Source organism: Mytilus edulis, chromosome 13 (genome assembly GCF_963676685.1).
Source record: "Mytilus edulis chromosome 13, xbMytEdul2.2, whole genome shotgun sequence".
NCBI lineage: Eukaryota > Metazoa > Mollusca > Bivalvia > Mytilida > Mytilidae > Mytilus > Mytilus edulis.
The window spans coordinates 70,415,839-70,440,603 of NC_092356.1; the positions used below are offsets into that span (position 1 = coordinate 70,415,839).

General features: G+C 31.5%; 1 protein-coding gene across 8 annotated transcripts in view; it reads left to right on the forward strand.

The window, feature by feature from the left end:
* The first annotated feature begins 2,667 nt into the window (after positions 1-2,667).
* The window catches only part of LOC139501511 (centrosomal protein of 104 kDa-like), a 51,234-nt gene continuing 29,136 nt past the window's right edge, over positions 2,668-24,765 (forward strand). For 7 of the 8 annotated variants that reach the window (XR_011658588.1, XR_011658589.1, XM_071290621.1 and 4 more), the window contains exons 1-5: positions 2,668-2,781; positions 10,429-10,574; positions 11,301-11,392; positions 11,664-11,745; positions 13,648-13,786. Coding sequence is in view for 5 of the 8 variants with exons in the window: in XM_071290621.1 (XP_071146722.1) it covers positions 10,462-10,574; positions 11,301-11,392; positions 11,664-11,745; positions 13,648-13,786 (426 nt within the window). In the remaining 3 variants the exon portion in view is untranslated. Of the gene's footprint in view, positions 2,782-10,428; positions 10,575-11,300; positions 11,393-11,663; positions 11,746-12,601; positions 12,652-13,647; positions 13,787-24,765 lie in introns of those variants that run through there. The other variant, XM_071290627.1, reaches the window with a different exon arrangement.

Consider the following 24,765-nt stretch of genomic DNA (forward strand, 5'->3'; position numbering starts at 1 on the left):
CTCTATTTTTTTGTTTTTATATACAAGTATAGATGTTTCAGGCTTTTGCTTTGTTGTTGAAAAGACCATACTTTTTGTTTTATTTATGTTTAGAGAAAGCTGCCAGTTTTCACAAAACATGGAAACTTTATTTAGACTATTTTGGAGACCCTCCTTAGATTCTGATAGTAAAAGCAGATCATCAGCAAACAGGAGGGAGCCTAGTTTACTATTTATAAGCTCCAATGGACTTGAGTTGTCATCTTCCAAACCTTTAGTGATATCATTTATAAAAGTATTGAACAAAGTAGGACTTAATGAATCCCCTTGTTTCACACCTCTAGTAATGTCAAAATAGTCAGAAATGTGATCTTTATGTTTTAAAGAGGATTTTGTATTTAAATATTGTTGTTTTATTACTCTGTAAAAAGACTTTCCTACTCCCATTTTGCATAATTTATACAGAAGGGCTGTCCTCCATATAGAGTCAAATGCCTTTCTTAAGTCAATGAAGCATGCATATATTTTTTTGTTATTTTTGTGTATATATTTATTAATTAAAGATTTTAATATGAAAATACTGTCAGCAGTTCTGTGGTTTTCTCTGAAGCCAAATTGACAGTTATTCAGCTGTTTATCCACAACTGTGATTAATCTATTATTGAGTTAATGCCAACTAGCCCTACTTGTGAAAAATAGAAAAATTCCGGTGAATTTAGTCTTTCCAACTCGTCCCACTTGAGAAAAATAGAATCAAAGTAATGAAGTACTGAACATCGGATGACCTCAACATGCTCAAGTTCTTCAAGTGTGGATGGTCCGATAAGCACTTGCCTCAGAAAAAAATCACATCTCTATACCTGAAAGTGAGGTTTATGTACAGATCTATTATTTTTTCCGGGACAAGTTTGTGCGTGGAGGATAAATTGATGACAGGGAATTCAACCTCGCCATAATGACAATTATATTGTAGTAATACAAATCAGTATACTCTGGTTTATTGTTATATATTGTATTGATACATATATATTACAGTTATTACATATATATTTAATTTTCTTGCATTTTTATATCATTGAGTTGAGTCATGTCATCTTATAGTCAATAAAATCAAGGATTTGTATATTATACGTGAATAATACATAACCAGGAATAATTCCATGACTGACTACTTGAGAGGCCGTTATACATGTATGACATGTATGACAGAGTCTGAGAGCTGACACTATAAAATTGCCCTATCAAATTCATGCACAAATTGATGAAAGTACTCTGATAAGAAATGAAAGTGCATTTAAAGGTGTAATGTTATTAGTACAATTAAAATTTTTTGCTTGCATTGATAATTTATAACACACTGGCTAACGTTTCTTTTATGCCTATATATATGTTTATGATGATTGAAACCGGCTACAGTAACATGCAGAGGCAGTTTTATAGGGTTTACCAGTGGGCTCCCTCTTTAACAGTACTTGTTCCAAACTTATGATAATGACTAGCCACTATGTATATAAAACGCAATGCAGTAATTCGTCCTGAAATGTGTTGTCAGTTCTTTTTTGCCACAAAAAATGTTTTGCACCTGTTTCCCCGAGATTGAAAGAGTTTCCGAAGATGCAAATTCGCATATAACTATAATGACATAATTTACAAGAATAATATTTTTTAAATTTCTTTGACAATTGACTGAAAATAAAAAAATACAGAAGTTAACATACAAACACATTGTCAACTGCCGTTATACACATTGCATTACAATGTCCATCAAATAAAACACTTAAATTATGCTTTTTCGTCAATTGAAACTTGAGTGAAAATCAATAATTATTACGTTTAAGAATGAATAATGTCCTTAACCATTACAACATTGTCTATACGTGACAAAAATAAGAACACAACTCGATGCATGTGTACAAAAAATCACGTTCCGATATCGTAAGTGACGAGTAGTAGTAGTAGTAATAGTGGCGAGTACCGAAGTCTCGCCGCGGAAGAGATTACGATAAACCGCGAGATTCCAATCCTTCTTACCAGAGACATATAATACGTCTCTGTTCTTACTATACAAATCCTTGATAAAATTAATTGAATACATTTTCGTTTTTAAGTGGGGGGGGGGGGGGGGGGGGAATAGGGCTCTTCACGGTTAGTTCGGCCATATTGGATAGGGGGCAGATTTTTTGGAAGGAGGTGGAAATGGTATGAAAGTGTGGGAAATCCTATGTGTGTTTCCAAGCAACAGCTCTGTTTTAATGATGTTTTCCCGTATTTTTCACACCATTTTTACCTCTATTATGAAAATCTGCCCCCTATCCAATATGGCCGAACTAACCGTGAAGAGCCCTATTATATATTCATCTCGATTTTACCTTTTTTTTTATTAAGTGAGTTGGCAGGAAAAGTGACAGGATTTAACCCTGTTCACAGGTAGGGCTATTTTTTTTAAAGTGGGGCGAGTGGGTGAAAAAGTGGGGCGATTTGGTGTGGGGCTAATTCCCAGTGGGGCGATTTGTCCTATTTCCATCCCGTAAATGTTTTCCTGTACTTAGGCTAACCCAAATATTGAAACTAAAAAAAAAAATCTGAATGTTTTTCTGTGCAGGAAAATAATATGCAGGGTTATGAAATAATTCCACCAATTTTAGGATAAATCTAAAATGAAAATTAAGAAATTTAAAAAAAAACATTTGTTACATAACGTTACAACGGGAACTGTCGCCATTTTGAAAGATGTACACAAATATCGTTGCCAAGTGGTTGACCTACCAAAATATTTTTAAATTTTAACTTTAAAACATTAAGGTAAAAAGCATTATGACTTTCTCAAACTTATCGAGATAATGGTTCTTTTCTGACATTTACTGAGGATGCTTTTGTGTCAGAAATGACTCCTAAGTTGCCAAAAAATATCAAAGTAAATGGGGTACTGCCCATTTTGGCATATATACATTTATACCATGGTATGATTTAAGAGGTGTGTGTCAATACTGCTAGTGCTAACTTGACTTCCTTGAATATTTTTTTCAAGCACTATAAGCTGTGTTTCTAATGATCAATACTGTAAACAGGGAAATTTTCGCGGTAGTTTTATTTTCGCTATTTTCGCGGTAAGAAGTGAAACGCGAAAATAAAACGACCGCAAAAATATCAAGGAAAAACTCTTTTAATTACATTTTCTTTTACAAATTGTGTCTTGGATGGAGAGTTGCCTCATTGGCACACATACCACATCTTCTTATATCCACGTATATGAATAGAATATATATAGGAATACTGTATAAAACTGATTTCAAAGACGACAACTATATAATTTAAATTATAACAGTATCTCTTAATAAAAAGCAATGTTAAAAGTCACGTCTTTAACTCAAATCAGTTATTTCACTGAAGCGAACATTACGGATATTGTTATGTAAACAAACACTCATTACCATTATGTTAAGGACACCTCAATCAGTAATAAAAGTATCACCTCGTTGAATCTACTACAAAGATTGATCAGATCAAAAGATCGACTAATTAGCATTAATCCTGACAGCTCTTTATTTTAATTCATTCCTAATTAGGTTTTCCTTTCTATTATTGTGTATGTGTTTTTACGAGCATTGAAACATGCCAAACTTTCAATCTACTTTAACATTAATGAACCGAAAACAAAATATTTCCAAAACGTTTCACGAAAAATAAAATCGGGAAAAACGAAGCACAAGAAATAAAAACGTAAATATTAAGGAATAAAGTACCAGAGCCGTTCTTGGAGATCATGCAGCCATTATTAATGGACAATGAAGACTTTGCGGTCACCTTTTAGCAACCGCTACTTGCATCTTATTTGAAAAAAATTGTCAGTATTCATAGTAATTTGAAGGACTTCATTAATATCATACATATTGCAAAAGTAGAATTGTAAAAAGACACATCAATTTCTATTAGATAACACAAGTTTCAGAATTATTATAACACACTGACTTTTTAATCAAATGAGGGACATGCACGAGAAATTAAGAACACTGACACGAAACACGGAAAATAAATAAGTGAAAACACGATGCTAGCAAATCGAGCAAAAGATGAGAAAAGGAGAAATAAAACGTCAAAACACGAAAATCATGAAAATACGTGAAATAAAAAGGCCAAAAACGTTGCATGAAAATAACCCTTTACCACCATCATATACAAAATACCAAATTCAAAAGGGGGTGGGGTGGGGGTCAGACCTTATTGGGACACGGGGCATGTTCATTTTTAAGTTTAGGATTGCATGGAACAAGCTATAATATGAGGCAGGCGTTACCTGTGAAAGGGGATGATGTCTGTATCAATGACTTTCTCTATTTCTAACATATTTAATGTTTGAAAAGAAAAGTTTCAGATGTTCATCCTGTTGTAAGAGATTTTCAAATGTGATGTCATTTTAGTCAAAGAGACACTCTCATCAGGTACACTTTCATATCAAAGAATTATTAAATTGAAATTGTTATTGTGCTCTGATGATTTCTTATATATAACTAGACTGATAAATATATAATTTACTCAGTCTCATATGACAAATATTTTATGAGACCAGGGACCTCGTTGAATCTACTACAAAGATTGATCAGATCAAAAGATCGACTAATTAGCATTAATCCTGACAGCTCTTTATTTTAATTCATTCCTAATTAGGTTTTCCTTTCTATTATTGTGTATGTGTTTTTACGAGCATTGAAACATGCCAAACTTTCAATCTACTTTAACATTAATGAACCGAAAACAAAATATTTCTGATTGCTTTTATCATTTGATTTAAGATATATGTAAAGCTGTTCACTTTCCAAATCATTTATGAAAATATTTATCTAGGCCACTAGGAAATCGTGAATTCAAAACGGCATGAATTTGGATCGTGTAAGTAAATCGCGAAATAATGACGGCGCGAAAATTTCCCGGTTCACAGTATACGAGGGTGGTAAAGGGGGTACTGAACACGGAAACATGTGAAATAAAAATCCCCAAAACGTTTCACGAAAAATAAAATCGGGAAAAACGAAGCACAAGAAATAAAAACGTAAATATTAAGGAATAAAGTACCAGAGCCGTTCTTGGAGATCATGCAGCCATTATTAATGGACAATGAAGACTTTGCAGTCACCTTTTAGCAACCGCTACTTGCATCTTATTTGAAAAAAATTGTCAGTATTCATAGTAATTTGAAGGACTTCATTAATATCATACATATTGCAAAAGTAGAATTGTAAAAAGACACATCAATTTCTATTAGATAACACAAGTTTCAGAATTATTATAACACACTGACTTTTTAATCAAATGAGGGACATGCACGAGAAATTAAGAACACTGACACGAAACACGGAAAATAATTAAGTGAAAACACGATGCTAGCAAATCGAGCAAAAGATGAGAAAAGGAGAAATAAAACGTCAAAACACGAAAATCATGAAAATATGTGAAATAAAAAGGCCAAAAACGTTGCATGAAAATAACCCTTTACCACCATCATATACAAAATACCAAATTCAAAAGGGGGTGGGGTGGGGGTCAGACCTTATTGGGACACGGGGCATGTTCATTTTTAAGTTTAGGATTGCATGGAACAAGCTATAATATGAGGCAGGCGTTACCTGTGAAAGGGGATGATGTCTGTATCAATGACTTTCTCTATTTCTAACATATTTAATGTTTGAAAAGAAAAGTTTCAGATGTTCATCCTGTTGTAAGAGATTTTCAAATGTGATGTCATTTTAGTCAAAGAGACACTCTCATCAGGTACACTTTCATATCAAAGAATTATTAAATTGAAATTGTTATTGTGCTCTGATGATTTCTTATATATAACTAGACTGATAAATATATAATTTACTCAGTCTCATATGACAAATATTTTATGAGACCAGGGACCTCGTTGAATCTACTACAAAGATTGATCAGATCAAAAGATCGACTAATTAGCATTAATCCTGACAGCTCTTTATTTTAATTCATTCCTAATTAGGTTTTCCTTTCTATTATTGTGTATGTGTTTTTACGAGCATTGAAACATGCCAAACTTTCAATCTACTTTAACATTAATGAACCGAAAACAAAATATTTCTGATTGCTTTTATCATTTGATTTAAGATATATGTAAAGCTGTTCACTTTCCAAATCATTTATGAAAATATTTATCTAGGCCACTAGGAAATCGTGAATTCAAAACGGCATGAATTTGGATCGTGTAAGTAAATCGCGAAATAATGACGGCGCGAAAATTTCCCGGTTCACAGTATACGAGGGTGGTAAAGGGGGTACTGAACACGGAAACATGTGAAATAAAAATCCCCAAAACGTTTCACGAAAAATAAAATCGGGAAAAACGAAGCACAAGAAATAAAAACGTAAATATTAAGGAATAAAGTACCAGAGCCGTTCTTGGAGATCATGCAGCCATTATTAATGGACAATGAAGACTTTGCAGTCACCTTTTAGCAACCGCTACTTGCATCTTATTTGAAAAAAATTGTCAGTATTCATAGTAATTTGAAGGACTTCATTAATATCATACATATTGCAAAAGTAGAATTGTAAAAAGACACATCAATTTCTATTAGATAACACAAGTTTCAGAATTATTATAACACACTGACTTTTTAATCAAATGAGGGACATGCACGAGAAATTAAGAACACTGACACGAAACACGGAAAATAAATAAGTGAAAACACGATGCTAGCAAATCGAGCAAAAGATGAGAAAAGGAGAAATAAAACGTCAAAACACGAAAATCATGAAAATATGTGAAATAAAAAGGCCAAAAACGTTGCATGAAAATAACCCTTTACCACCATCATATACAAAATACCAAATTCAAAAGGGGGTGGGGTGGGGGTCAGACCTTATTGGGACACGGGGCATGTTCATTTTTAAGTTTAGGATTGCATGGAACAAGCTATAATATGAGGCAGGCGTTACCTGTGAAAGGGGATGATGTCTGTATCAATGACTTTCTCTATTTCTAACATATTTAATGTTTGAAAAGAAAAGTTTCAGATGTTCATCCTGTTGTAAGAGATTTTCAAATGTGATGTCATTTTAGTCAAAGAGACACTCTCATCAGGTACACTTTCATATCAAAGAATTATTAAATTGAAATTGTTATTGTGCTCTGATGATTTCTTATATATAACTAGACTGATAAATATATAATTTACTCAGTCTCATATGACAAATATTTTATGAGACCAGGGTTTTTAAAATTACTCCTGGGTTTTTGTAGGAGTTCATGCATGTTTTAAGTGTTCATGGAGTGTTCTGTTTGTGATTGTTCCTTTTGTACCCACATTTTGTTGAACTGTCAACGTATATTTGTTCCACCTAACAGAAGTTCCAATGGAAACTTTATTATAAACATTGCCATAATATCTATTCCTGTTAGAACAAATATCCTATACCATTTATTCCGTTAGGAACATATACTGTAATATTTATTCCTGTGGAAATAATATTCCAGAATATATTTTCCTTTTGGAACTTATATTATGAAGGAACTTCTATTCCGTGACAGTTTATGTTTATTTAACACCCAATCCACCATAAATAAATTAGATACTGCTTAAATAAATTTTAACATTTCTTTTTGTATGGTTTTAAGTCTTTGGATTACTCCTTACAAGATAATTTTGTTCATCATGGTCAAAGTTATAAATGCAAGAGTATTTAAAATTAGTAAACCATAGGACACAATTACGCATAGAAACAAAACAGAATTTAAACAAGATGCGTCAGCACAATTAGAATAAAAAGATATATTCAAAGAAAAAGTAACCCTTCCAAAGAGTGTAATTGCGACCCCAATTTATTTATGAATAATGTCAGTCACTGAGTCAGTGTTCACCCATGCCACAGGTGCGAGGCTTTTCAACCTTTTAAAATAATTAAAATTTAACTGTCGAGAGTGGAGAAATATCGTACTACCATGAATACACAAGTTATAGTGTTGGAATCTGTTTCTATGATGAGTTTTATCCTTCATTTGTCCTTGTTGCAGTCTTCACGATAAACTGTAAAGTAAGTTAGATTCTGTTGTCCTGTGGATATGATTTTTACAGGCCCGAGAGCAATTTTACAAGCCTGGGCTGCTGTTCAGCGCAAAGACTGTTGTTGTTCATAGATTTTTAGAAACTTGTGTTCCTAATATGCGCCGTCATCAGACATGGTCGTCACAAAAGGAAAATTCAGAAGAAAACAAAACATTTTGATGTCATAATAAAATTTTGACTAATCATTTTCCGAGAACAGATATTTCACTAGTGAGAAGAAATATTTTTCTCACACTGATCAAGAAATGTGAAAATAGTAAAAAAATTAGAGAAAATTACTTATCATTGCTTATATACAAGTAAATTTTAAAGAAAATTAAGGGAAGATTACACAAACATCATTTAAATGCTGGTTTCTATCCTATTTTTATGCCCCACCTACGATAGTAGAGGGGCATTATGTTTTCTGGTCTGTGCGTCCGTTCGTTCGTCCGTCCGTCCGTCCGTCCGTCCATTCGTTCGTTCGTCCGTCTGTCCCGCTTCAGGTTAAAGTTTTTGGTCGAGGTAGTTTTTGATGAAGTTGAAGTCCAATTGACTTCAAACTTGGTACACATGTTCCCTATGATATGATCTTTCTAATTTAATGCCAAATTAGAGATTTTACCCCAATTTCACGGTCCACTGAACATAGAAAATGATAGTGCGAGTGGGGCATTCGTGTACTGAGGACACATTCTTGTTTTGATTTTATATACATCAGTCTTCATGCTGAAGCACAGGCCCAGCAGCCCAGGCTTGTTAAATTGGTTTCAGTCTTGTAGAAATCATCTCTACAGGCCAACAGAATCTACTAGTTTTCTGGGGCCTGTAGAAATCATCTCTACAGACCAACATAATCTACTAGTTTTCTGGGGCCTGTAGAAATCATCTCTACAGACCAACATAATCTACTAGTTTTCTGGGGCCTGTAGAAATCATCTCTACAGGCCAACATAATCTACTAGTTTTCTGGGGCCTGTAGAAATCATCTCTACAGGCCAACATAATCTACTAGTTTTCTGGGGCCTGTAGAAATCATCTCTACAGGCCAACATAATCTACTAGTTTTCTGGGGCCTGTAGAAATCATCTCTACAGGCCAACATAATCTACTAGTTTTCTGGGGCCTGTAGAAATCATCTCTACAGACCAACATAATCTACTAGTTTTCTGGGGCCTGTAGAAATCATCTCTACAGACCAACATAATCTACTAGTTTTCTGGGGCCTGTAGAAATCATCTCTACAGACCAACATAATCTACTAGTTTTCTGGGGCCTGTAGATTTTAAGTTTATCCTGATGACTCACAGATACAAGTGCATGTAGGTTGAATTCACAAAGGTCAGGAATTATATATATAAGTGAATTGAAACAATGAAACATAATTTGTACATGTATCCTAAAAAGTCTTTAAGGTTTAAAGAGTTTATACATAGAACTTAAAGGACAGCTGCTTGAATCTTTTAAAGTGATTTATTGATTCTATGAACAATTTCACTGAGATCATAAAATATTAATAAACAATAATTTACAATCAATAGACAAGGTCACATATGAATATCAATAGGTTTTGTTAGGATTTGTATTTAAGAAAAGGAAAAAGTTACTGAAAGTTTGTCTCATGTATCAGGTATATATTTTTTAAATGATTCCAATTATAACTGATTCAGATACATCCAGATCCTGAACTTTCATTTGACTTTCTAATTGATTCTAAATAATCTTATGATGCTAATAACTGTTACACCTATTCCTATAAAAATGAGACTTTGATTAAGTGTCCTCAGACTGAGCTGTTAGTCATTTCTGGAGTAAGCTTCTTTCATGCATGGAATAACTACATCATGTATATTGTTGAATCTTCTCAAATTATGATAAATAATTTAAATTTTATTGTATCCCTTAATAGACACCTCATCATGTTCATTAAACATTTATAAGACAAATTCAAGACTTCAACGAATTTAGTTTGAGGATAAATATAATTTCAAAGTGCAAACATTATTATTTACAATTTAACATCCCAGAGTTTGTGAACATTGTGACTTACATTTGACTGTCACAGTGGTATACATACATTTGTTTATGTGTAAAATGTTTGCTTTGTTGGCCATGATTCTGTAAACAAGGTTTGTAAGTTCACACAGAGCATATTACTTTTTATCAACTACTTTTAAATATCTACAATGTAGATCACTTACCTTTGTCATTTGATTACAAAATTAGTTACTTATTTAATTAAAGACAAGACTTCCATGACTTCAGACAATCCCCCCAAAATATGATTAAGTACTGATGAAACCTATTCATAAATTTGTGAACAAATTAATTACTATGTATATTATAGATATATATGATATATTTGTAAATATATATATAAATATTTAATTTTCAGACTTCTATATATTTGATATTGGAATGAAACAATATGCCTAGAAAGTTACCCTTCAGAGTGATTCATGCCTCCGGACAGGACGAAAGTTACAGAGCATCAGAACTTAATTACCATAGTCCTTTGACCAAGGGATGGCAGGCATCAAGGTAATTAATATAGCACGTTTAAATTAAGTTTTAAATGCTATTTGATTTGCCCCATTATCATGATTATGAAGTTTGTCTGTTTTTATAATATTTTTGAATGATTGATCTATCACAATGATGATTTATGTAACTTGTAAGAATAAAATTTGACCTCCACTCTTTAAAATAAGTATACCCCATTCCTAAAAGAGGGTGGAAAACTGATTTACCCCTGTCTGTTCATCCGTAAGTCTGTGAAATTTCATCATTTTTAATGCCCCATTTATGGGCATTATGTTTTCTGGTCTGTGCATTCGTCCGTTTTGTTCTTCCGTCTGTCCCGCCTCAGGTTTAAGTTGAAGTCCAATCAACTTGAAACTTAGTACACATGTTCTCTAAGATATGATCTTTCTAATTTTAATGCCAAATTAGAGATTTTCCACCATTTTCACGTTTCACTGAGCATAGAAAATGATAGTGCGGATGGGGCATCTGTGTACTGGGGACACATTCTTTTTCTTAATGTTTTTTTAGGAAGCATGATTCACTGCTTCCATCAATTTGGTATCAATCTTTATGTGGGCATGCTTCAACTTGTGATTATTTTCCCATTTTCACTCCTTACACTCATCAACTACCCGTCACCCAAATACTTACATCAGGTTTTATCATAAGTTGAAAGTATCTAACAGTTCAACTTTTTAATAGACTAATCTGATGTTTTAATTATCTTTTGAATTGTTTCAGATATTGTTTGTACCCACAAGACATTGTGCTACAGTTGGACCAACGATGTCGTTTACGCAAAATACAAATTCTCTCTCACCAGTATCTTATAGGTGAGGCTTTAAATCATTGTACTTGTTTAACTTTTAACCTCATCAAATGGAAACATGTTTTTAAATAGTTATAAATTCTACTCATACCTGGGTCGATATTTTTCTCTGTATCCAAAAAATAGGCAGTAAAAGCGAAATAAATTGATCACAAGATGTAACAAAGTGGATCTTTATATTAATTTTATACCAAAAAGAAAACAATAAACTTGGGGCAAAGATGGTAAACCATATACATTCTATATATATATATATTAATCAAATATCTTTTCAGCAACAAAGATAGAATTTTTTGTTGGTGATGTCCCAGAGGATATGTCACCTAATCTGGAGAATGCCAGATATACAAGACTTGGGTATGTACTGAATTACCTCCCCTTACCTAATCTGATAAGTCACCTAATCTTGAGAATGCCAGATATACAATATATGTTATGATGGTATGATACTAAACATGCTAAACCCCTAACGGGAAGGATTGTGCCTGATGTTCATATGATGAAATCATAATCTTTCAGTCAGTTTAATTGAAGTCTGGAGCTGGCATGTCAGTTAACTGCTAGTAGTCTGTTGTTATTTATGTATTATTGTCATTTTGTTTATTTTCTTTGGTTACATCTTCTGACATCAGACTCGGACTTCTCTTGAACTGAATTTTAATGTGTGTATTGTTATGCGTTTACTTTTCTACATTGGCTAGAGGTATAGGGGGAGGGTTGAGATCTCACAAACATGTTTAACCCCGCCACATTTTTGCGCCTGTCCCAAGTCAGGAGCCTCTGGCCTTTGTTAGTCTTGTAGTATTTTAATTTTAGTTTCTTGTGTACAATTTGGAGTTTAGTAGGGCGTTCATTATCACTGACCTAGTATATATTTGTTTAGGGGCCAGTTGAAGGATGCCTCCGGGTGCGGGAATTTCTCGCTACATTGAAGACCTGTTGGTGACCTTCTGCTGTTGTTTTTTTCTATTGTCGGGTTGTTGTCTCTTTGGCACATTCCCCATTTCCACTCTCAATTTTAAGACTTGGGTATGTACTAAATTACCTCCCCTTACCTAATCTGGAGAATGCCAGATATACAAGACTTGGGTATGTACTGAATTACCTCCCCTTCTAATCTGGAGAATGCCAGATATACAAGACTTGGGTATGTACTGAATTACCTCCCCTTCTAATCTGGAGAATGCCTGATATGCAAGACTTGAGTATGTACTGAATTACCTCCCCTTCTAATCTGGAGAATGCCAGATATACAAGACTTGGGTATGTACTGAATTACCTCCCCTTCTAATCAGGAGAATGCCAGATATACAAGACTTGGTTATGTACTGAATTACTTCCCCTTACCTAATCTGATATGTCACCCAATCTGGAGAATGCCAGATATACATGACTTGGTTATGTACTGAATTACTTCCCCTTCCTCTATCTTCTGTGTAATGACTTGTGTATCATGTTAGATGGATGCATCACAATTCCCATTTGAGCCAAAGACATAATCTAAGGGTTATTCAATCAAGTAATGTTAAAATTAACTTTTGAGGAGAGGAGAGGGACACCTATTAGAACACAGCCCTTTCCCAAGGATTAATTGAACAAAAATTGCACCGAAACTATTATATTTTCTAGTTGACACTAAAAAATATATATAAAACCACTATATTCCGTATGTGTCTGTCCAATTCATTGATTGTCATTAATTCTTGCCTTTCATTTTGTTATTGTAAATTGTATTGCTATGAATTGACAGTAATTTTTCTAGTTTGAACTGTTTCACATTTTCCATGTTGGACCTTTAAATTCAAAATAAACTGAACAAGTTTTTCTCATTGTTGTGGATGTATGCTGGCCTATAATTGCTTATAAATTCCACATCATTTGAACTCTGGTGGAAGTTACCACATTGGTAATCAAACCACATCTCCTTATTTGAATTATTATACATTAACATTGATCACCTCAATGAAATTGATTTTCTCGCTTGAGCCAGTACAGTGAAAGTGAGAAAAGTAATCGAGTTGAGATGATCAATGATGATAATCTGCTTATTGCTATTTTACCTATGACGACATTGTCAATTTCATTCATTGACAAAGTGCACTTTCACCCTTAGTTTCTAGCAATAATTTTTCTTATCAATCACACTTTTCCGTGGAGAAAGGAAATATCAGTCAGTAAGATCAAAGGAAAATTTTGTAAAATAGTGATAATAACTGATATGTTTGTTATCTTCAGTCATGTTTTCTCTCTCTCCCACAGATATGTATCATTATCAGATAATGAAAAGACAGGATTTAAAGCCAGAGAACTCAAGTCTGTACACGTGGATGCTGTGGGCTTGTACCTGAAACTCAACATCCATAAAAACCATATCAACAAATATAATATTTATAATCAGGTAAATTAACCTAAATAAAACCATATCAACAAATATAATATTTATAATCAGGTAAATTAACCTAAATAAAACCATATCAACAAATGTAATATTTATAATCAGGTAAATTAACCTAAATAAAACCATATCAACAAATGTAATATTTATAATCAGGTAAATTAACCTAAATAAAACCATATCAACAAATGTAATATTTATAATCAGGTAAATTAACCTAAATAAAACCATATCAACAAATGTAATATTTATAATCAGGTAAATTAACCTAAATAAAACCATATCAACAAATAGAATATTCATAATCAGGTATGTACAGATTATTTGGTTTTCTACACCATGTACACATTGATATCGTAAAATATCAGCCGAGAGCCACAATGTGAACCTTTTTGACCAGTGAGCATAGTGAAAGAGCTAAAAAGTTTAACATTGTGTCGAGCGGCTGATATTTTACGATATCAATGATATTTATACCAAACTGAGTATTCATGAAAAAATACAAAAGCAAGACAAAAAACAGAAAAATAGAAAAATTAAGCAACACAAACTCCACCAAAAATATGAAGCTGATATTCTGTAGCTTTGCAAGAGTGGGTATATTCTTCTCCAAATGTGGGAAAAAATCATATAAAAAAATAAAATTTATATATGGAACTCAACATTCATAGTAACAATTTATAATGAATTTGCTGTTTTGTATGGAGCTAATTATACACCTTATTTACAATTAAGATTGATATTGAGTTTTAGGCCTTCAATATACTTGTACTTTTCAGGTTGGAATTATAGCAATAAATGTGATAGGAGAAACATATTGAGTTTTAGGCCTTCAATGTACTTGTACTTTTCAGGTTGGAATTATAGCAATAAATGTGATAGGAGAAACATATTGAGTTTTAAGCCTTCAATATACTTGTATTTTTCAGGTTGGAATTATAGCAATAAATGTGATAGGAGAAACATATTGAGTTTTAAGCCTTCAATATACTTGTACTTTTCAGGTTGGAATTATAGCAATAAATGTGATAGGAGAAACATATTGAGTTTTAGGCCTTCAATATACTTATATTTTTCAGGTTGGAATTATAGCAATAAATGTGATAGGAGAAACATATTGAGTTTTAAGCCTTCAATGTACATGTATTTTTCAGGTTGGAATTATAGCAATAAATGTGATAGGAGAAACATATTGAGTTTTAGGCCTTCAATATACTTGTACTTTTCAGGTTGGAATTATAGCAATAAATGTGATAGGAGAAACATATTGAGTTTTAAGCCTTCAATATACTTGTATTTTTCAGGTTGGAATTATAGCAATAAATGTGATAGGAGAAACATATTGAGTTTTAAGCCTTCAATATACTTGTACTTTTCAGGTTGGAATTATAGCAATAAATGTGATAGGAGAAACATATTGAGTTTTAAGCCTTCAATATACTTATATTTTTCAGGTTGGAATTATAGCAATAAATGTGATAGGAGAAACATATTGAGTTTTAAGCCTTCTATATACTTGTACTTTTCAGGTTGGAATTATAGCAATAAATGTGATAGGAGAAACATATTGAGTTTTAGGCCTTCAATATACTTGTATTTTTAGGTTGGAATTATAGCAATAAATGTGATAGGAGAAACATATTGAGTTTTAGGCCTTCAATATACTTGTACTTTTCAGGTTGGAATTATAGCAATAAATGTGATAGGAGAAACATATTGAGTTTTAAGCCTTCTATATACTTGTACTTTTCAGGTTGGAATTATAGCAATAAATGTGATAGGAGAAACATATTGAGTTTTAGGCCTTCAATATACTTGTATTTTTAGGTTGGAATTATAGCAATAAATGTGATAGGAGAAACATATTGAGTTTTAAGCCTTCAATATACTTGTACTTTTCAGGTTGGAATTATAGCAATAAATGTGATAGGAGAAACATATTGAGTTTTAAGCCTTCAATATACTTGTACTTTTCAGGTTGGAATTATAGCAATAAATGTGATAGGAGAAACATATTGAGTTTTAAGCCTTCTATATACTTGTACATTTCAGGTTGGAATTATAGCAATAAATGTGATAGGAGAAACATATTGAGTTTTAAGCCTTCTATATACTTGTATTTTTCAGGTTGGAATTATAGCAATAAATGTGATAGGAGAAACATATTGAGTTTTAAGCCTTCAATATACTTGTACTTTTCAGGTTGGAATTATAGCAATAAATGTGATAGGAGAAACATATTGAGTTTTAGGCCTTCAATATACTTGTACATTTCAGGTTGGAATTATAGCAATAAATGTGATAGGAGAAACATATTGAGTTTTAAGCCTTCAATATACTTGTACTTTTTAGGTTGGAATTATAGCAATAAATGTGATAGGAGAAACATATTGAGTTTTAAGCCTTCAATATACGTGTATTTTTCAGGTTGGAATTATAGCAATAAATGTGATAGGAGAAACATATTGAGTTTTAAGCCTTCAATATACTTGTACATTTCAGGTTGGAATTATAGCAATAAATGTGATAGGAGAAACATATTGAGTTTTAGGCCTTCAATATACTTGTACTTTTCAGGTTGGAATTATAGCAATAAATGTGATAGGAGAAACATATTGAGTTTTAAGCCTTCAATGTACTTGTACTTTTCAGGTTGGAATTATAGCAATAAATGTGATAGGAGAAACATATTGAGTTTTAAGCCTTCAATATACTTGTATTTTTCAGGTTGGAATTATAGCAATAAATGTGATAGGAGAAACATATTGAGTTTTAAGCCTTCAATATACTTGTACTTTTCAGGTTGGAATTATAGCAATAAATGTGAAAGGAGAAACATATTGAGTTTTAAGCCTTCTATATACTTGTACTTTTCAGGTTGGAATTATAGCAATAAATGTGATAGGAGAAACATATTGAGTTTTAGGCCTTCAATATACTTGTATTTTTAGGTTGGAATTATAGCAATAAATGTGATAGGAGAAACATATTGAGTTTTAAGCCTTCAATATACTTGTACTTTTCAGGTTGGAATTATAGCAATAAATGTGATAGGAGAAACATATTGAGTTTTAAGCCTTCTATATACTTGTACTTTTCAGGTTGGAATTATAGCAATAAATGTGATAGGAGAAACATATTGAGTTTTAAGCCTTCTATATACTTGTACATTTCAGGTTGGAATTATAGCAATAAATGTGATAGGAGAAACATATTGAGTTTTAAGCCTTCAATATACTTGTACTTTTTAGGTTGGAATTATAGCAATAAATGTGATAGGAGAAACATATTGAGTTTTAAGCCTTCAATATACGTGTATTTTTCAGGTTGGAATTATAGCAATAAATGTGATAGGAGAAACATATTGAGTTTTAAGCCTTCAATATACTTGTACATTTCAGGTTGGAATTATAGCAATAAATGTGATAGGAGAAACATATTGAGTTTTAGGCCTTCAATATACTTGTACTTTTCAGGTTGGAATTATAGCAATAAATGTGATAGGAGAAACATATTGAGTTTTAGGCCTTCAATATACTTGTACTTTTCAGGTTGGAATTATAGCAATAAATGTGATAGGAGAAACATATTGAGTTTTAGGCCTTCAATATACATGTATTTTTCAGCATGGAATTATAGCAATAAATGTGATAGGAGAAACATATTGAGTTTTAGGCCTTCAATATACTTGTACATTTCAGGTTGGAATTATAGCAATAAATGTGATAGGAGAAACATATTGAGTTTTAGGCCTTCAATATACTTGTACTTTTCAGGTTGGAATTATAGCAATAAATGTGATAGGAGAAACATATTGAGTTTTAGGCCTTCAATATACTTGTACATTTCAGGTTGGAATTATAGCAATAAATGTGATAGGAGAAACATATTGGGTTTTAAGCCTTCAATATACTTGTATTTTTCAGGTTGGAATTATAGCAATAAATGTGATAGGAGAAACATATTGAGTTTTAGGCCTTCAATATACTTGTATTTTTCAGGTTGGAATTATAGCAATAAATGTGATAGGAGAAACATATTGAGTTTTAGGCCTTCAATATACTTGTATTTTTCAGGTTGGAATTATAGCAATAAATGTGATAGGAGAAACATATTGAGTTTTAGGCCTTCAATATACTTGTATTTTTCAGGTTGGAATTATAGCAATAAATGTGATAGGAGAAACATATTGAGTTTTAAGCCTTCAATATACTTGTACATTTCAGGTTGGAATTATAGCAATAAATGTGATAGGAGAAACATATTGAGTTTTAGGCCTTCAATATACTTGTATTTTTCAGGTTGGAATTATAGCAATAAATGTGATAGGAGAAACATATTGAGTTTTAGGCCTTCAATATACTTGTATTTTTCAGGTTGGAATTATAGCAATAAATGTGATAGGAGAAACATATTGAGTTTTAAGCCTTCAATATACTTGTACATTTCAGGTTGGAATTATAGCAATAAATGTGATAGGAGAAACATATTGAGTTTTAAGCCTTCAATATACTTGTACATTTCAGGTTGGAATTATAGCAATAAATGTGATAGGAGAAACATATTGAGTTTTAAGCCTTCAATATACTTGTACATTTCAGGTTGGAATTATAGCAATAAATGTGATAGGAGAAACATATTGAGTTTTAAGCCTTCAATATACTTGTATTTTTCAGGTTGGAATTATAGCAATAAATGTGATAGGAGAAACATATTGAGTTTTAAGCCTTCAATATACTTGTATTTTTCAGGTTGGAATTATAGCAATAAATGTGATAGGAGAAACATATTGAGTTTTAAGCCTTCAATATACTTGTACATTTCAGGTTGGAATTATAGCAATAAATGTGATAGGAGAAACATATTGAGTTTTAGGCCTTCAATATACTTGTATTTTTCAGGTTGGAATTATAGCAATAAATGTGATAGGAGAAACATATTGGGTTTTAAGCCTTCAATATACGTGTATTTTTCAGGTTGGAATTATAGCAATAAATGTGATAGGAGAAACATATTGAGTTTTAGGCCTTCAATATACTTGTACATTTTAGGTTGGAATTATAGCAATAAATGTGATAGGAGAAACATATTGAGTTTTAGGCCTTCAATATACTTGTACATTTCAGGTTGGAATTATAGCAATAAATGTGATAGGAGAAACATATTGAGTTTTAAGCCTTCAATGTACTTGTACTTTTCAGGTTGGAATTATAGCAATAAATGTGATAGGAGAAACATATTGAGTTTTAAGCCTTCAATATACTTGTACATTTCAGGTTGGAATTATAGCAATAAATGTGATAGGAGAAACATATTGAGTTTTAAGCCTTCAATATACTTGTACATTTCAGGTTGGAATTATAGCAATAAATGTGATAGGAGAAACATATTGAGTTTTAAGCCTTCAATATACTTGTACTTTTCAGGTTGGAATTATAGCAATAAATGTGATAGGAGAAACATATTGAGTTTTAGGCCTTCAATATACTTGTATTTTTCAGGTTGGAATTATAGCAATAAATGTGATAGGAGAAACATATTGGGTTTTAAGCCTTCAATATACTTGTACATTTCAGGTTGGAATTATAGCAATAAATGTGATAGGAGAAACATATTGAGTTTTAAGCCTTCAATATACTTGTACATTTCAGGTTGGAATTATAGCAATAAATGTGATAGGAGAAACATATTGAGTTTTAAGCCTTCAATATACTTGTACATTTCAGGTTGGAATTATAGCAATAAATGTGATAGGAGAAACATATTGAGTTTTAAGCCTTCAATATACTTGTACTTTTCAGGTTGGAATTATAGCAATAAATGTGATAGGAGAAACATATTGAGTTTTAGGCCTTCAATATACTTGTATTTTTCAGGTTGGAATTATAGCAATAAATGTGATAGGAGAAACATATTGAGTTTTAGGCCTTCAATATACTTGTATTTTTCAGGTTGGAATTATAGCAATAAATGTGATAGGAGAAACATATTGAGTTTTAGGCCTTCAATATACTTGTACATTTCAGGTTGGAATTATAGCAATAAATGTGATAGGAGAAACATATTGAGTTTTAAGCCTTCAATATACTTGTACTTTTCAGGTTGGAATTATAGCAATAAATGTGATAGGAGAAACATATTGAGTTTTAAGCCTTCAATATACTTGTATTTTTCAGGTTGGAATTATAGCAATAAATGTGATAGGAGAAACATATTGAGTTTTAAGCCTTCAATGTACTTGTATTTTTCAGGTTGGAATTATAGCAATAAATGTGATAGGAGAAACATATTGAGTTTTAAGCCTTCAATATACTTGTATTTTTCAGGTTGGAATTATAGCAATAAATGTGATAGGAGAAACATATTGAGTTTTAAGCCTTCAATATACTTGTATTTTTCAGGTTGGAATTATAGCAATAAATGTGATAGGAGAAACATATTGGGTTTTAAGCCTTCAATATACTTGTACTTTTCAGGTTGGAATTATAGCAATAAATGTGATAGGAGAAACATATTGAGTTTTAAGCCTTCAATATACTTGTACATTTCAGGTTGGAATTATAGCAATAAATGTGATAGGAGAAACATATTGAGTTTTAAGCCTTCAATATACTTGTACATTTCAGGTTGGAATTATAGCAATAAATGTGATAGGAGAAACATATTGAGTTTTAAGCCTTCAATATACTTGTACATTTCAGGTTGGAATTATAGCAATAAATGTGATAGGAGAAACATATTGAGTTTTAGGCCTTCAATATACTTGTACATTTTAGGTTGGAATTATAGCAATAAATGTGATAGGAGAAACATATTGAGTTTTAAGCCTTCAATATACTTGTATTTTTCAGGTTGGAATTATAGCAATAAATGTGATAGGAGAAACATATTGAGTTTTAGGCCTTCAATATACTTGTATTTTTCAGGTTGGAATTATAGCAATAAATGTGATAGGAGAAACATATTGAGTTTTAAGCCTTCTATATACTTGTACTTTTCAGGTTGGAATTATAGCAATAAATGTGATAGGAGAAACATATTGAGTTTTAAGCCTTCTATATACTTGTACTTTTCAGGTTGGAATTATAGCAATAAATGTGATAGGAGAAACATATTGAGTTTTAGGCCTTCAATATACTTGTATTTTTCAGGTTGGAATTATAGCAATAAATGTGATAGGAGAAACATATTGAGTTTTAGGCCTTCAATATACTTGTATTTTTCAGGTTGGAATTATAGCAATAAATGTGATAGGAGAAACATATTGAGTTTTAAGCCTTCAATATACTTGTATTTTTCAGGTTGGAATTATAGCAATAAATGTGATAGGAGAAACATATTGAGTTTTATGCCTTCAATATACTTGTACTTTTCAGGTTGGAATTATAGCAATAAATGTGATAGGAGAAACATATTGAGTTTTAAGCCTTCAATATACTTGTACATTTCAGGTTGGAATTATAGCAATAAATGTGATAGGAGAAACATATTGAGTTTTAGGCCTTCAATATACTTGTATTTTTCAGGTTGGAATTATAGCAATAAATGTGATAGGAGAAACATATTGAGTTTTAAGCCTTCAATATACTTGTACATTTCAGGTTGGAATTATAGCAATAAATGTGATAGGAGAAACATATTGAGTTTTAAGCCTTCAATATACTTGTACATTTCAGGTTGGAATTATAGCAATAAATGTGATAGGAGAAACATATTGAGTTTTAAGCCTTCAATATACTTGTATTTTTCAGGTTGGAATTATAGCAATAAATGTGATAGGAGAAACATATTGAGTTTTAGGCCTTCAATATACTTGTATTTTTCAGGTTGGAATTATAGCAATAAATGTGATAGGAGAAACATATTGAGTTTTAAGCCTTCAATATACTTGTACATTTCAGGTTGGAATTATAGCAATAAATGTGATAGGAGAAACATATTGAGTTTTAAGCCTTCAATATACTTGTACATTTCAGGTTGGAATTATAGCAATAAATGTGATAGGAGAAACATATTGAGTTTTAAGCCTTCAATATACTTGTATTTTTCAGGTTGGAATTATAGCAATAAATGTGATAGGAGAAACATATTGAGTTTTAGGCCTTCAATATACTTGTATTTTTCAGGTTGGAATTATAGCAATAAATGTGATAGGAGAAACATATTGAGTTTTAAGCCTTCAATATACTTGTACATTTCAGGTTGGAATTATAGCAATAAATGTGATAGGAGAAACATATTGAGTTTTAAGCCTTCAATATACTTGTATTTTTCAGGTTGGAATTATAGCAAGAAATGTGATAGGAGAAACATATTGAGTTTTAGGCCTTCAATATACTTGTATTTTTCAGGTTGGAATTATAGCAATAAATGTGATAGGAGAAACATATTGAGTTTTAAGCCTTCAATATACTTGTACATTTCAGGTTGGAATTATAGCAATAAATGTGATAGGAGAAACATATTGAGTTTTAAGCCTTCAATATACTTGTATTTTTCAGGTTGGAATTATAGCAATAAATGTGATAGGAGAAACATATTGAGTTTTAGGCCTTCAATATACTTGTATTTTTCAGGTTGGAATTATAGCAATAAATGTGATAGGAGAAACATATTGAGTTTTAGGCCTTCAATATACTTGTATTTTTCAGGTTGGAATTATAGCAATAAATGTGATAGGAGAAACATATTGAGTTTTAAGCCTTCAATATACTTGTATTTTTCAGGTTGGAATTATAGCAATAAATGTGATAGGAGAAACATATTGAGTTTTAAGCCTTCAATATACTTGTACATTTCAGGTTGGAATTATAGCAATAAATGTGATAGGAGAAACATATTGAGTTTTAAGCCTTCAATATACTTGTACTTTTCAGGTTGGAATTATAGCAATAAATGTGATAGGAGAAACATATTGAGTTTTAAGCCTTCAATATACTTGTACATTTCAGGTTGGAATTATAGCAATAAATGTGATAGGAGAAACATATTGAGTTTTAAGCCTTCAATGTACTTGTACTTTTCAGGTTGGAATTATAGCAATAAATGTGATAGGAGAAACATATTGAGTTTTAAGCCTTCAATGTACTTGTACTTTTCAGGTTGGAATTATAGCAATAAATGTGATAGGAGAAACATATTGAGTTTTAAGCCTTCTATATACTTGTACTTTTCAGGTTGGAATTATAGCAATAAATGTGATAGGAGAAACATATTGAGTTTTAAGCCTTCAATATACTTGTACATTTCAGGTTGGAATTATAGCAATAAATGTGATAGGAGAAACATATTGAGTTTTAAGCCTTCAATATACTTGTATTTTTCAGGTTGGAATTATAGCAATAAATGTGATAGGAGAAACATATTGAGTTTTAAGCCTTCAATGTACTTGTACTTTTCAGGTTGGAATTATAGCAATAAATGTGATAGGAGAAACATATTGAGTTTTAAGCCTTCAATGTACTTGTATTTTTCAGGTTGGAATTATAGCAATAAATGTGATAGGAGAAACATATTGAGTTTTAGGCCTTCAATATACTTGTATTTTTCAGGTTGGAATTATAGCAATAAATGTGATAGGAGAAACATATTGAGTTTTAAGCCTTCAATATACTTGTACATTTCAGGTTGGAATTATAGCAATAAATGTGATAGGAGAAACATATTGAGTTTTAAGCCTTCAATATACTTGTATTTTTCAGGTTGGAATTATAGCAATAAATGTGATAGGAGAAACATATTGAGTTTTAGGCCTTCAATATACTTGTATTTTTCAGGTTGGAATTATAGCAATAAATGTGATAGGAGAAACATATTGAGTTTTAAGCCTTCAATATACTTGTACATTTCAGGTTGGAATTATAGCAATAAATGTGATAGGAGAAACATATTGAGTTTTAAGCCTTCAATATACTTGTATTTTTCAGGTTGGAATTATAGCAATAAATGTGATAGGAGAAACATATTGAGTTTTAGGCCTTCAATATACTTGTATTTTTCAGGTTGGAATTATAGCAATAAATGTGATAGGAGAAACATATTGAGTTTTAGGCCTTCAATATACTTGTATTTTTCAGGTTGGAATTATAGCAATAAATGTGATAGGAGAAACATATTGAGTTTTAAGCCTTCAATATACTTGTATTTTTCAGGTTGGAATTATAGCAATAAATGTGATAGGAGAAACATATTGAGTTTTAAGCCTTCAATATACTTGTACATTTCAGGTTGGAATTATAGCAATAAATGTGATAGGAGAAACATATTGAGTTTTAAGCCTTCAATATACTTGTACTTTTCAGGTTGGAATTATAGCAATAAATGTGATAGGAGAAACATATTGAGTTTTAAGCCTTCAATATACTTGTACATTTCAGGTTGGAATTATAGCAATAAATGTGATAGGAGAAACATATTGAGTTTTAAGCCTTCAATGTACTTGTATTTTTCAGGTTGGAATTATAGCAATAAATGTGATAGGAGAAACATATTGAGTTTTAAGCCTTCAATGTACTTGTACTTTTCAGGTTGGAATTATAGCAATAAATGTGATAGGAGAAACATATTGAGTTTTAAGCCTTCTATATACTTGTACTTTTCAGGTTGGAATTATAGCAATAAATGTGATAGGAGAAACATATTGAGTTTTAAGCCTTCAATATACTTGTACTTTTCAGGTTGGAATTATAGCAATAAATGTGATAGGAGAAACATATTGAGTTTTAAGCCTTCAATGTACTTGTATTTTTCAGGTTGGAATTATAGCAATAAATGTGATAGGAGAAACATATTGAGTTTTAGGCCTTCAATATACTTGTACATTTCAGGTTGGAATTATAGCAATAAATGTGATAGGAGAAACATATTGAGTTTTAAGCCTTCAATGTACTTGTATTTTTCAGGTTGGAATTATAGCAATAAATGTGATAGGAGAAACATATTGAGTTTTAGGCCTTCAATATACTTGTACATTTCAGGTTGGA